Source organism: Strix uralensis, chromosome 2 (assembly GCF_047716275.1).
Source record: "Strix uralensis isolate ZFMK-TIS-50842 chromosome 2, bStrUra1, whole genome shotgun sequence".
Lineage (NCBI taxonomy): Eukaryota > Metazoa > Chordata > Aves > Strigiformes > Strigidae > Strix > Strix uralensis.
In genome coordinates, this window is record NC_133973.1 from 108108439 (window position 1) to 108121569 (window position 13131).

Sequence of the window (13131 nt, forward strand, 5' to 3'; positions counted from 1 at the left end):
GGTTAAGGAAAAGGGATTATATGATGGACCATGGGTTAGAGGAAACACTGGATTTGGTTGTCCATGGACTCCATATATTCCTTTAACATGTTCTGAGTTCAGAACAATTATAGTATTTACCTTTTAATGTAACAGGACTACCTTCTGACTTCTCAGCAAGTGCTGCTATTAACAACGTTATCAATGCCACAGCATTGGTAATAACTTTCACTTCTTCCCACTTATATGAACCCAAACAATGACCTCTTAGTATTTTTCAGCCTGCACATGAGTTGCTACTTAGTAATCATCGGAATATTTTTATTTGCTTCATGTGGATACTGCACCTTTTTACAGATTAAAATTACTAATTATACCCAAAATGGTAGATTAACATCCCTGTTAAATTACAGGCAGTGTTTAATGCTTGAAGTTTGAATATACCTCCATGATTAGACTAACAAGATGTGACCTCTGTGTTTTTCTTGGTGTGCTTACAGGGACTTGGATACTTGCCAGCCAGACTGATCCATGTTCTTAACCCATTTTGTAAATGCAGTTACCAAGGGGCTTAGAGAAAGTCAGTGCAGGAGAAAATAGAGAAAATGTCTGTTTAATACCACAGAAACTATTCCTTCATTTGCAAGGAAGCCCTTCAAAATTGTTTTGTCACAGTAGCTTTTCCACATTGGCAAGTTAGCTCCAAGGGTGCAACTATATACCAGCTGAGGCAAAGTGTAAGCTACAGTTGGCTTTAGCAGGAGCAAGGCTTAAGAGCATGTTTGAATCGTGTGGAAAGACACCCACACAGCTTCACCAGTGCCCAGAAGCAGGAGCTCTGGGGAGCTCTTGTCAGAGCAGTGGGAAGAATATGTAAATAATGCAGCTAAGAATATACCATATATTGGTATATTGAATATACTGCCAGTTTTATAGGTCTTGTCCAAATTCCTGGCTGCTTCTGGGCGTAATCTGCACAGAGACAGCTGAAGTGCTAATGAACTTGCACTCCTGGCAGTGCAACATGGGAAACAAGGAAGGTTAACAACTGATGGGACTGGCTTGGCCACACATGTTTGGGAAGCAGGGACAGTGAGCAGAGAGAAGAAAATGCAAAGATGGCTCCTTTAAATTATGAGAATGTCTTTGGATAAGGTAGTAAAGGTAAAATAACATTTTGGCAGAATTTCCTAGCTACTCTGCATGAGGGGGGACATGCAGGCATACTTGGGAGGAAGGTGGGCGACAGCAAATGAATATCTCACCTAGGTAGTGACTCAGCTCTTAAGCATAAGACCTACTGCTATTTTACTTGCCAATGGGTACCTGAGTCACCCAGAAAGAGGTGTCCTGGCAGATTAGACTCAGGACCTACAGGAGAGCTGCGCCCTTCTGGAATGCCAGGGAGGCACCCTAAGAGATACCAGAATGGACCAAACACCTGTGTTCAGGCACCTGATTCACCCTGTAATAACCAATTTCTTGCCGAAATCCCCTCGCTTCCACCATCTTCAGCACCAAGAAGCAAGCAACATTGCCAGAAAGCCAAGGCAAATAAAAATCTCAAGAAATGTGTGGTTTGTTACCAGTCTATGCCAATCCTGTCTGAAACAAGGTAGTCAGATCTGGCATTGTAAACTTTTATGCCAGTTATTGTGCTAATGAATCTATATTATTTGTGGGGTGGCTATTTTCTGCCTAGTGTTGCTTTATAGAGCATCCTTGAAATAACAGTGCAAATGTTAACTGATCGCAGCTTTTAGTTAGAGGGATTTTTTTAGCTGATTTGCTGAGTTAATAGGCCAACGTTCTTCTTACCTACACCAGGCAACTGTAATCCTGAGGTCAGAAGTGATATAATCATATTTAGGAAACACAGTTTATTACCTGAAGTTTTGGCTCTGAGAAAAGACAGCTTGTGGACCCAACCATTAAGAATGATTAACCTGCTGCTGTGCTACCCGCAAGCTCAGGTCTCTGCTATCACTTGGTGTACAAAATGAGTACTCTAGATCTAAGTTCAATCAGTAGTCATCCCCTAATGGTTTCATGAGGTCAGCTTCAGTCATTTATGTACAAGATCAGTATGGTACTGTTGAATATGTCCTTGGAGTTGCCAGAAGTCAATCTAGGGGTGCAGATGTCTGCCAGCTGCAACCATAAAGGCACTCTGTGCTAGGCATTTGCATGAAGGTTACATGCCTACACAGACATCGGCAATTATGTTATACAGCAAAAAGAATCAAAAGCTTATAGCTGAAAACCTCTTTGTTTATTTAGTGTATTATATACAGGTGTCTGTGAGACTCATGAACTCTTATCTGGGACCACGAGGAGAACAAAAGTGCCTTTATTTCCCTCAGCTTATTTAAAACATGTACGTATCTGCATGAAAACTATGGTTGTAGTCAAACCTCACACTCAAGATAGCTGAACGCAGAAATCAGGGAGAGAGATGTTTCCATGATGCACAACTGACCCAATGTGTTTTAGGGAGCAGACAGTGCCTTCTTGCAGAGTGCTGGAGACTGGCTGTAACTGAAGCAAGGAGCTGGGACAAGGGGACTCGGACAATGCAGAAAATACGCTGTCTTAGATATATGGGCAGCAAGGGTGGGTATTACTGAGCTGCAGAGGTCAAAATAATTACAAGATCTGAGGTTAGAACAAAGCTTTTGCTTTTCCTTTCCCAGCCCTAACTGAGACTAAAAGAAACATTTTACTCTCCTCTGCAGCAAAAGGGATGGTTTGCCGCTCGGGCTTATCTTGACCAAGGAGAGGCATATCTTGGAGGCTCAGGGTCCACTTCTGATTCTGTTGAGAGGTTTAGGACACAGATCAGTGTGGTCACAGTTGCATTTACTTCAGCTGACCCACCAAACCCTTCCAGACCTGGTTCTGCATTTCCTCTCTCCAGCACAAAGCAGTGTTCCTTCTCCTTCCCTTAGTTTCCAGTTTGGGTGCCTTGATGGTCATCCAGCATTCATATAATCTTGATAAAATGTGTAAATAGACTAGGAGCATTAGTCAATCTGCTGCCATTTTAGGGGCCTTGGGCTTTGTGGCACCTATATCTTATGCTCCTGCCTGAAGCATACAGCAATTTAGTCTCCTGAAAACTGAAATGCTCTCGTCTGCCTAAAGTGTCAGCAGGCTCAATAAAGAAATGGCTTAATGATTTGTAAAATGATGAACACAAGGTCAAACTGGATGATATAATGTATCACTGTAGTCTTAAATGCAGTTAAATCATTTCGTCCCTGTTACTCAAAGCGTTACCAACTACAAACTCTGGGAAATAAAGGAAAGAAAGCACAGTCCAACTACTACAGTCTTGAGTCACTGCAGTTAAGTACAAGTAGAAAAGAGAAAAATCATGAAGCAGAAAAGGTAAAAAGGGAAGACAAAAACAGACAAAGAGAGGCCACTTCTGCAGAGAGCAGTTTGGTCTGCAAGGAAGAAAATGGAGGTGAGAAAAGAGCTTCAAGCTTGCTCGAATTAATAGTGCAGATAGAGCAGATCTGAACACAAAGATAGAGAAAGGCAAGAAAAGCATCAGGGACAAGCAAGGATGTATACAGAGCACCTTTACAAAAATTACTTTTAGTTTCTGTTGAAACTAGTGAAAATGACAGACTTTTGGAGTAAAAATTGATTCAGTCAAGGGAGATGCCTTAAGCTGATTCAATTAATCTGTAAGTCTAATACTAGCCTCCTGTTTTTAAAAATCTTGCTCTATTTCTCCTTTCCTTTTAGTGCCGTAGATGTTTGGTTCTTCTTAGTGCTAATGATTGGTTTTGGGGGGCACACAGCGTATCAGTCACTAACTCAAATAGGAGATTTTTTTAGTTGTTTTTCTTCATCCTAAGGTACTTTCTCTCTGTCTTTTCCAACAGTGCAGTTAAGATCTCTGCTGACTATACACCCAGCAAAAACTCGAAAGTGAATATATTTAGCATTGCAAGGCACCCACCTGTTCTAGTTTTGTAAACACAGTACACGCCACTTTTCAAATAGTTCAATTTTAAATCAAATTTGTGCGTTTTGCCTTTTGGTATGCTGCTCTTCTGAATACATTTTGCCTTTCAAGTAAGACTTATTATGCTGATACGGAGGGCTAACCTTTGCCAATTTTTCTTGCGTGGATTTTTTTTTTCCTGGATCAATCCCACAGGTTTTAATACAATTAAACAAACACCATCACACCCCAGTTGAGCAAGGCAGGCAAAATCTGGGCTCAAGGTGGTGATGTCATTGCCGTGCTGGCTGTTTGGTCGGGTTCTAACCTCAGCAGAGCCTTGCTGGCAGTGCTTAATACAGATAATGTGTAATGAGATCACTATCTGCTTTCTTAAAAAGCAGATATCTTAAAATAGACTGCGGGAGCACTCATGGATTTTTTGTGTCAGGTATAGGCAGCCCAAGTGAAGTCAAAAGTGCATTTCTGTGAGGTTCACCCTCAGTTGTTTATGGCATTCCCGGATATTCGTCATGAAATTCTTCTGTAGCCCATTATAATACACAAAGACTCTAAATCCCTCCAGGCTTCACAAAGATTTGTGCAGAGATTATAAATGAGCAGCAGATTAGCGCCAGATGAAAAAATCTGTTCTGTTAGAGAGCTAATCTGTTCAGTCAATGGCTGGGTTTGTTGTGCATCTGTGTGGCGAGGTCTGACAAATCTCTCTCCCTGTATTTGGAATTTCACTCAAAATCAACATGTTGGTTTGGATCGAGTCTTTGTCCTCTCAGATGTCTGACCCCCTCTCCAGCATCTCTGCCATACTTGTGCCTGATGCAGGCATCGTGGCTGTACCAGGCAGGGCTCTGCCAGGCCGCAGTGGGATAACAGGCAATGCAGAAAGCAAGCTGTGAGAAGGCTGAAGATAAGGACATAAAAAAGAAAATAATTCAGAAAACTAAAGCAGATATAACTGCTTCCAAATCCAAGGGCAGAATTGAGGAGGCAGGAGAAGGCTATTCTGCTAAAAAGAGTAGCTGCATGTGCATCACACTGTCCTCAAGGTACAAAAATAGGTCTTGGTGTTTTCAGCATCCCATGGCACAAAGGGCAGTGGAAGATCAGCATCTCCCACTTGCTTGTCATGGTTTCTCCCATGAGCAGTCACACCTGGAAAGCCAGTCTGAACTTTGTGGGACTGTCAGGCACTGTAAGGTTAAAACAAAGAGGAGCAATCACACAAACACACAGGCTGCATGCAGCTCTCCATATGCCATGCCAGGGTGGTACAAGGGAGCACAGTCAACGGCCTTGGCACAGGACTAGAAGCTAGTTTTGCCTGAATTTCAATCCTTGCTAAATCATTGAATCCTCTCTGTGATCTCTGACAAGCTACAGAATATAGATATAGAAAAGTCTTAATCAGTCCACATAATCCAGTTCTCTGCAATATAGGATTAGCCTGTAATCTTTGTTCACTACTATTTCATGAGATGGAGCTTCTGACACTCTGCCTGTAGTACAGTTGCGCAGTCTGGTATTCTCACAGTCAGGAAAGTCTTCAGTTATGTTGTTTTAAGATGAAAGTATTAAAAAAATCTCCCCCTATTATTTCCCCTTTCTGCCCATATCTTGAAGAGCAGCATTGAAAAATAGGTCTTCTAAATCAAAACACATCTAAACAAAAAAGGATTGAGCTGTTCAGAAATAAACTGTGTTAGTGATGTCTCTTGGCCTGCCCTGCAGGCAGCCATCCTGAGGGCAGGCTGTACTTGTCCCCTTCTCCTTGCTGATCCACCATTGCCTCCTGCCAGGCCTTGACTAGAAGCTGTGACCCAGTAGCAGGAATAAAAGCAAATACCTTGTATAAAATGAAATGCTCTTATTTGTCCACAGGAACATTAAAAGAGCTAGGAAAAACAGTCAAAATAACAAAACTCTAAAACTCATGTCTTACCTAAAGGAGATTTTTCTTGTTAGTGTAAGCACGATCCAGTTAGGTCAGGTACATAAAGCTATTCAGCTGCACAGGACAGGTTGGCCCTTCCAAGTGCTCCCACTTAGAAGTTCATTTCCCCTTTTCCTTTGAGTCTCTACTTTTTATCTGCATTTTGATTAGAAAGTTCCTACATGAGAGCCCCCAGGGTTTCTAACAGGGGTGTTTCATCTCACTTCATCCGTTTATCCTGGTGTTGACCTCTGCTCCACACCCTTGTAGGTGATGTCTCGGGTAAGCATCCTTTTGAGTACTGGTAATTTGGTTGCACCTGTAGTCATTGTGTTGCATATCTACAATCCAAAATTGACACAAGCTGATTTAAACTGGAGTGTTTGTAAATATGAGAGAGAGCTCAAAACAGCTACTCTTGTGTCTGTGCTTTATTCCCAAAATGCTTAAGGCTTTACCTGTATATAATAAATTAAATGTGCCCAGGAACATTCCCAGGCACTGAAATCCCTGATATCAGATACACTTCATGGACTCAAGCACCATGCTTGGTGAATCAACCTCTGAGAGGTAAGAGAAGTGTTCTGGAGGTGCTTCTGTTGATTCTCACCAAGCATGGTGGAGTCCATGTAGTGTATCTGATATTAGAGCTGCTGAACAGAAAAAAATAGTAGCTTTGGTTAATACAAACAAAATATAATGAGGAGAGTTTTCTTGGACAAACCCATCAAAAGAGGGCAGTGATTTGGTTGTGTACTTTCAACATGTCATTTATTATTGCTGGGTTATCCAGAAATGTCTTTAGATACGAAACAGCTGGTATTTTCTTCATGGATACAAGCCTTTTATCTTGTTGAGTAATTTTTTAAACAAATTAATTCACGTATTGCACACATAAAATAATGTTGCATGTAGAGATCTAAAGTGATGTCTGGTTAATGTTTTGTTGACAATTTGACTCATTTTACTTGACTCTTTTGTACTCAATTTCTTATCAGTTAGTGAAACTGCTACACTACTGTGGTTAATTTCCCCATTAGCTAATTTAATTCTTTATGGCATTAAGGAAAACAGCTTATTATATTATACAGAAATAGGTTATGAATTAACATACCTCATTACAGATACATTGGTGTATATATATTCATTTACAACACCTAAGTGAATGCCCGTGGTTTGGCTGTCCTATAAGTCACCTCTAGATAGGCAATCATGAGTGAGCAAAACATTTTTTGCAGATGTGAAAATCCTTTTTTGCCTATAAAATCACTGCAATAAAAAACAGAAGAAAGTTATGACAGATCTGGGTCACTAAGACAATGTGGTGTGCACTAGCAAGACATCAGAAGCAGCAATGCATGGAGTTCTTTTAGAGACGGGATTCAAAGGACCTCCTTGGTTGCCAGGTCTCATCCCTTTCTGTCATGTCATATAATCTCTTTGATAAAGTGATCAAGCTCCATCTTTATCCATTACTTGCCTCAGAAGACTCTTCTACTTCTGTTGTGATTAGAAACCTTGTATTAGTTTGTGATTCAGGGTTTTTAATGGATAGTTCATCTTTTTTTTGTTTTTTTTTTTTTCTTTTGGCTACATCTTTTCCAGTGAGTTTTTTCTTTTTCACATAGCCATGATTTGAGTCATGTGCAGCATTATGGATGAGGCCTTAGCAGTGTTGTCCACAGCACATTAATACTTTTTTAACTCACTTTGAGACTGCCCAGAATCATGTTTGTCACAGCCTTGTCACTTTAAGAGCACATAGTGACCAAGGTACCTGGTTCATTCTCTTCTGTTGTTTCCAGCTGACAATTCCCATAGCTGAGACTACTGTTTGTTCTCAAGGGTATGATCTTGCACTTTGTTCCATTAGTTCCCATCCCTTCTGTGACAGAAATCTAGAATTTTGTATTATGTGAGAAATTCCAGTAAGAAGATTTTAAATTAAACTTTTTAAAATGCCAACTTGTAAAAGCCTTACCAAGTGGGATGATGGAAAACCTTATGATTGCTTGGACACTAGGGCCTCAGTTCAGTTGCCCACACATCAGTGTCTAATCCCATAGGAAGGCCACCTGGCCTCCAGCTGCTTCTTGAGGACATTGGCTCCCCATTTGTCACAGCTGCTATCCCTGTGCAAATGCTCAAGTATCTGGCAAGTAGACAGCTGAATCCTACCCTAGGGATGAGATTCAGGTGCCAATTCAGATCATAATCATCAGGATAGGTCTCCAATCTAGGTGTCTACAAGCAAATTACATGTTTAAAGCTGTGTTTAAAGTCATTAGGAGCTAGTTATAGAGCAAGTGGGCTCTAGAGCACACTGCTCAGCTAACCAGATGTGAAAGAGCAAATGTGAAAGAGTTGAAAGAAGTAGTAAATTCCTATTGAGATGACAGAGTATGAGGTTGCTTGCTAAAGGCTTTTTGACGTTTCAGAGGAAAAAGTAAGAACATTACACCACAGTAAGGAAGAAATGAGAAATAATAATGATTGTAACATACTTTTCCCATTTCTTCTTCATTTTTATTCTTCAGCTGTCTGCTAAGGCAGTAATGTTGGAAGACAGAATATGAATGAATCTGAACAAGTCAATAGGAAGTGAGAATTTCAAGCTAGTGTAATTCAGCCCACAAGGCAAGGCTCCTCTACCATTTATTCTTGTTGTCTTCAAGGCTTCTTATGTAAATATTTAGGATTTTGGCAGGGTGCTTTCTCTTTGTTATTGAAGTGAAACATTTGCTGCAAGCATACTGAATGAAGTCTGCTTCATAATTATTTGCAGTAACAACTCAGCAATGGAGACTTATGGTTGTAAGACTGCCAATTCTGTATTAATATGATCTTCTTTTCTCCCTCTCCTGGCTGCAGCAAACACGCAGTTGGTGTAGGAAGTCTGCAAAGCAGAACAAGCAACCATATCCATCTGCGCCAACAGATTCCCACTTCACCACTCTGCCAGACTTTCTTCCTCAGAGCCACCGATCTGTCCCTGAACAACCAAAAGAAATGGGTCAAAACAAGGTACATCACGCAAACGGCCTTGGTCATTATCTTGGTTTCTCCCAGCAGGACTTGAGACACAGTGATCGAGGAGACTTCACACGCAGATCCAGCAGTGCCTCCAGCATTTCATGGTCATTTCAACGAAGCAAGTCTCTGTTCTGCTTGCCCACAGTGAAATCCTCCTCCGCCTCAGAGACTTTTCATTTCAATGAACCATTTAAGTTTTTAAATACTGGGTCACCTGCAACCAGATTAAAAACATGGAGATGCAGCCCCAGGCTTAACATTGATGACTTGGAGGGTGCTCAGGAGACTGATGTAGACACAGGGATGAAGCTGTCCTTCTCAGACCTGTCTGTGGTCTCTGCATACTCTGCCCTTAATGGATTTTGCAATGACTTGGAAGTCTCTCTTCCCCCACAGAAACAAACTGTCAGTAAGGCTGAACAGGTGGCCACCAGTGGAAGGCCTGTATCAGCCATGTGCAATAACTTTGAGTCAGTTGATGGTTCACTGCCTTCTCTTTCTGAATGGCCTTCCATCTCATTTATGTCAACATCTGTCTCCAAGCAGCCCAAAAAGTCCTTGAGAACAGCTCCTTGTTCTCTGGATGGTCATGGCAGTGTTTGCCCAGCTTCACCAGCTAACGAAGAAGAATTTTACATCTGAGGTTTATCTTACACCTTCCAGGGCAAATGTGTTCTGCTTGCGAATGACAGCAGTGTGCCCACCTTGAGCTTGCAGAAGGTTCCTGCTGAGGAGAGGTGGTGCAGCCGAGCATGCTAAATATTTGAAGAAAGTACTTGGATCCCTCAGAGATGGGTGTCACCAAACTCTGTACAGTAAAGCAGTCTGAGCTTGTGCCCTGTACCTTTGTATCGGAGGAGATGATCAGCACAGAGGTTTGTCTGTGCAAGGTGGATGGTTTCTATGACTGACCCTTGGACTGGTGGTGAAGGAAATACCAGAAGAGACAAACAATAATCCAGTTTTCTTTGGCAGAAAATGAGGAGTAATTTGTGACACCAAACTTCTTTAACTTTCCTGAGAAATTCCCTTAAATCAGGAAAGATAGGAGGACAAAGGGGTCTTCTTTCCCTTTCACAAGTTCCAAAAGCAGCTCTAAGCACAGCAGGTCACAGTAGCACATCTCCAGTTGAGTCAGGCAAGACGTTTCCTGTGAGGACATACATGGTTCCTTCTAACCTCTGACAGTTGACATTGCTGAGGCAGGGAGAAGTTTCACTCCCTCCCCAGGGAAGAGGAAGCTCTGCTGTATCTCTCACTTTGACAGTCCAGGATGCAGAAAGTGCCAAAAGGGAAACCTTACAGAACATTTTCAACTCATCCTCTCAAAAAGCCCATCCTTTACAGTTGGAAGGGAGTCATGTGGGTTGTTGTCTGAACTGCTTGTGTAGACAGTGGTAACCCAAGTAAACAACGTCTGCTACTTCTAACTCAGGCAATGCAGAGCTTACTGTTATGGAATACAAAACAAGGAAGGCAACCCAGCATTTTTATTTATTACTACACCACTAGTCCCAAATATATGGCAGCTCCCTATTTTTTAAGGCGGTATTTTTCTGTTAAAAATAATAAATGAAGAAACTTATTCTCCACATTTCCAGTGCAAGCTTACTTCTAAGTAAAACACTTTCTTCTCAAATACCTCTCTCCAAAGGGAGAACAAGTGAAATTTTACTGGCTTTTCAAGTGATGTTTTTAAAATACACATTCTTGATAATTTGTTTTGCTCCAATTCATTCGGTATTCAAAAAAAAAAAGTAAAAAGCTGTTAATATGACAGCTAAGTACCTTCACCAGGATTTAAGTTGTATATACAGATTTCATCATGCATGTTCTGAGAAGTTGCATTTTTGGCAGAGAGACGGTACTGATTGCAGCTCTGGCCTAGCTAGTGAGAAAATGACCATGTTAAAAGATGTATGTATAATGCAGTATGTAACCCATATACAGATAGAGATGCTGAAGATCTACCATAATGGCGTTGTGGTGGATGGAATAAAAACTCATTTGTGGAAACAAATGTTTGCTGTATTACCAGGTAGTTTTACTCAGAAGAATTGCTGCTTTGAAAAAAAAAAAATAAAACCAAACCAAAAACAAAAAGCGCACACATATTCTAAATAATTGTTACAAAAAGTAGAACAGCTCCCTTGGCCCATTTAAGTAAATGCACAGTTTGTACAAACAATTCTGGAAGAAAGCCTGGGGGAAATTGAGTACAGGTTTAGAGGAGAGGAAGGGGAATTCCATTAAACCTGCACCCCCAATACAGAAAAGGCCAGAGGGATAGTCAAGAGTCAGGATGCTACTCCTCGAGGTGTTTTCCTTTTGCTGTCATTTTCTCCACAAAGGGAAAGAGGCAACAGGCTGAAGTCCAAGTCTCCACTTTGTGAGATGCTATCATAGCATGTACCAGAGGTAGACCTTGTCTTTTGTGCTAAATGCAAGGTATAAATAGGAAAATCTATTCAAGATCTAAAAGCACAGGAGATTATCAGCCTCCTCCTGCCCTCAAAACTGTTTAGGCTTACTGCAGTTTTGGGTAAACTGTTCTCTTAAGAAATGTCTGGGACCAGACAAATGAAGGATTTGTCATGGTGTGCATGTGTTTACCTGCTCTATACCTCTTCAGAGTCCACGCAGTCTTTCCTCAGACTTTTGTGGCCTTTAGATCAAACCCCCTCTGAACACAGCAGACCCGTTCTATCCAAAGTTGCTCTATGTTATTGTTTGTACCACGTCAAAATATGTGTAAAACACTGTGAGGTCAGACCGGCAGTTTTATCCATCAGCTTGCAATTCACCCTATGAGTAGCAATGCCTAGGACAGTCAGGTTTAAACTTACAATTCATTATTTTCTGTCATATTCATGATAGTAAAAAAATAAATTATGAAATATCATTGTATATTTATGGGACAGCCATTTTATCAACATTAGCCACTTCCAGATATAACAAGCAACAGGATACATTTGGTTCAAATCTGTTAAAAATTTTAGTATTCGTTATTTGGAACAGGGGGAGAAAAAAAAAAGCCTGTTCACAATATTTTAATAATATAGATAACATTTGATCTGAACATGAAATTAAAAACTGGTTTGAGCTGATGTGTCTGTCTTATCCTGGAATCACACCAACAGCCAAGCTCCTGACAAAAGCTGACTGCGGTTTTTAACAAAGAGGAGGCTTTGAAATATCTTTCTGCCTAGGGTGTGCCTCTGCAGGAAGGAGTTCAGCACATCTGGGGGTCGTCTCCTGATGCGGCAGGAAACACTGGTACTGGAAGTCTATAGACAAGCACAGGATAGCTCAAGTGTCAAACATGAAGCTCATGTGTGGCATTAACCAGCATCTCCACAAACATCTCAGCTCCAGATTTTACCATGTTAATCCTAATGGGAAGAAAGCCAAATGATCTTCCACGGACTCTGAATTTATGCTGTCTCCGCTGGTTCTGTCTGCAAGTATTTCTGTTCTGTTTACTGATACTTAACTAGAAATGAAAGTTTTAATTGTTTACATTCATGGTACTTATAACCAAATTTTGGAATAACTCAGTGTCCTACTGTCAGGAAAAACAGAGATGATAGTGTACAGAAAACTTTTTGTCTATAATAAAGCAAGCCAGATTTTGAAGAGTCTTTCACTGAAGGTAGGCTTCATTAATTCTCGTCCCATTATTTAAGAAGGGACTAATCTCTTCAGAGTTGAATATGCACAGGTTTCATGGCATTTACTTATGTATTATATTGTTTTGGTTAAATTATGAACAATGTCCTCTGAGAACTGCAGGTTTTCCCTAAACTTTCTCTCCCTCTCAACCCCTGAAATGCATTGCTTCTTTGAAATAAAATAGAGATGAAGAGTCAGTTGTGCTTAACCTTCTGCGTGTTCATTTATGAAGTATTGCAGATGCACTGTCTATTTTAACTAGGCTCCAAAATAAATGCAGTGACACAGCTCTCCAACTCTTGGCAGTCCATGTCAGTGGGATAATTACAAAATAAACATAGCAAAAATATTTTTATGTTGGACTCAGCTTTGCCTCTGCAGACCGGATCTTTTGATTTTCACTGTGGTGTTGTAAATCATTTGCTCCAGTAAAGCTGAATGATAAAATAGGAGCTGTGACACATATTGGTAATCCTGCATGCTTAAATCCCATCTTGGTTTGTTTCATGTACACTGGTCTTCATAATAGTGCTTCCCT

The 13131-nt window shown here is 40.8% G+C and overlaps 1 protein-coding gene across 1 annotated transcript in view; it reads left to right on the forward strand.

Moving 5' to 3' along the window:
* The window catches only part of FAM124A (family with sequence similarity 124 member A), a 44648-nt gene extending 31850 nt beyond the window's left edge, over nt 1-12798 (forward strand). Inside the window, exon 4 of the mRNA XM_074859741.1 lies at nt 8760-12798. Coding sequence (XP_074715842.1) covers nt 8760-9563 — 804 coding nt within the window. The 3' untranslated portion in view covers nt 9564-12798. The remainder of the gene's footprint in view (nt 1-8759) is intronic.
* The last annotated feature ends 333 nt before the right edge of the window (nt 12799-13131 follow it).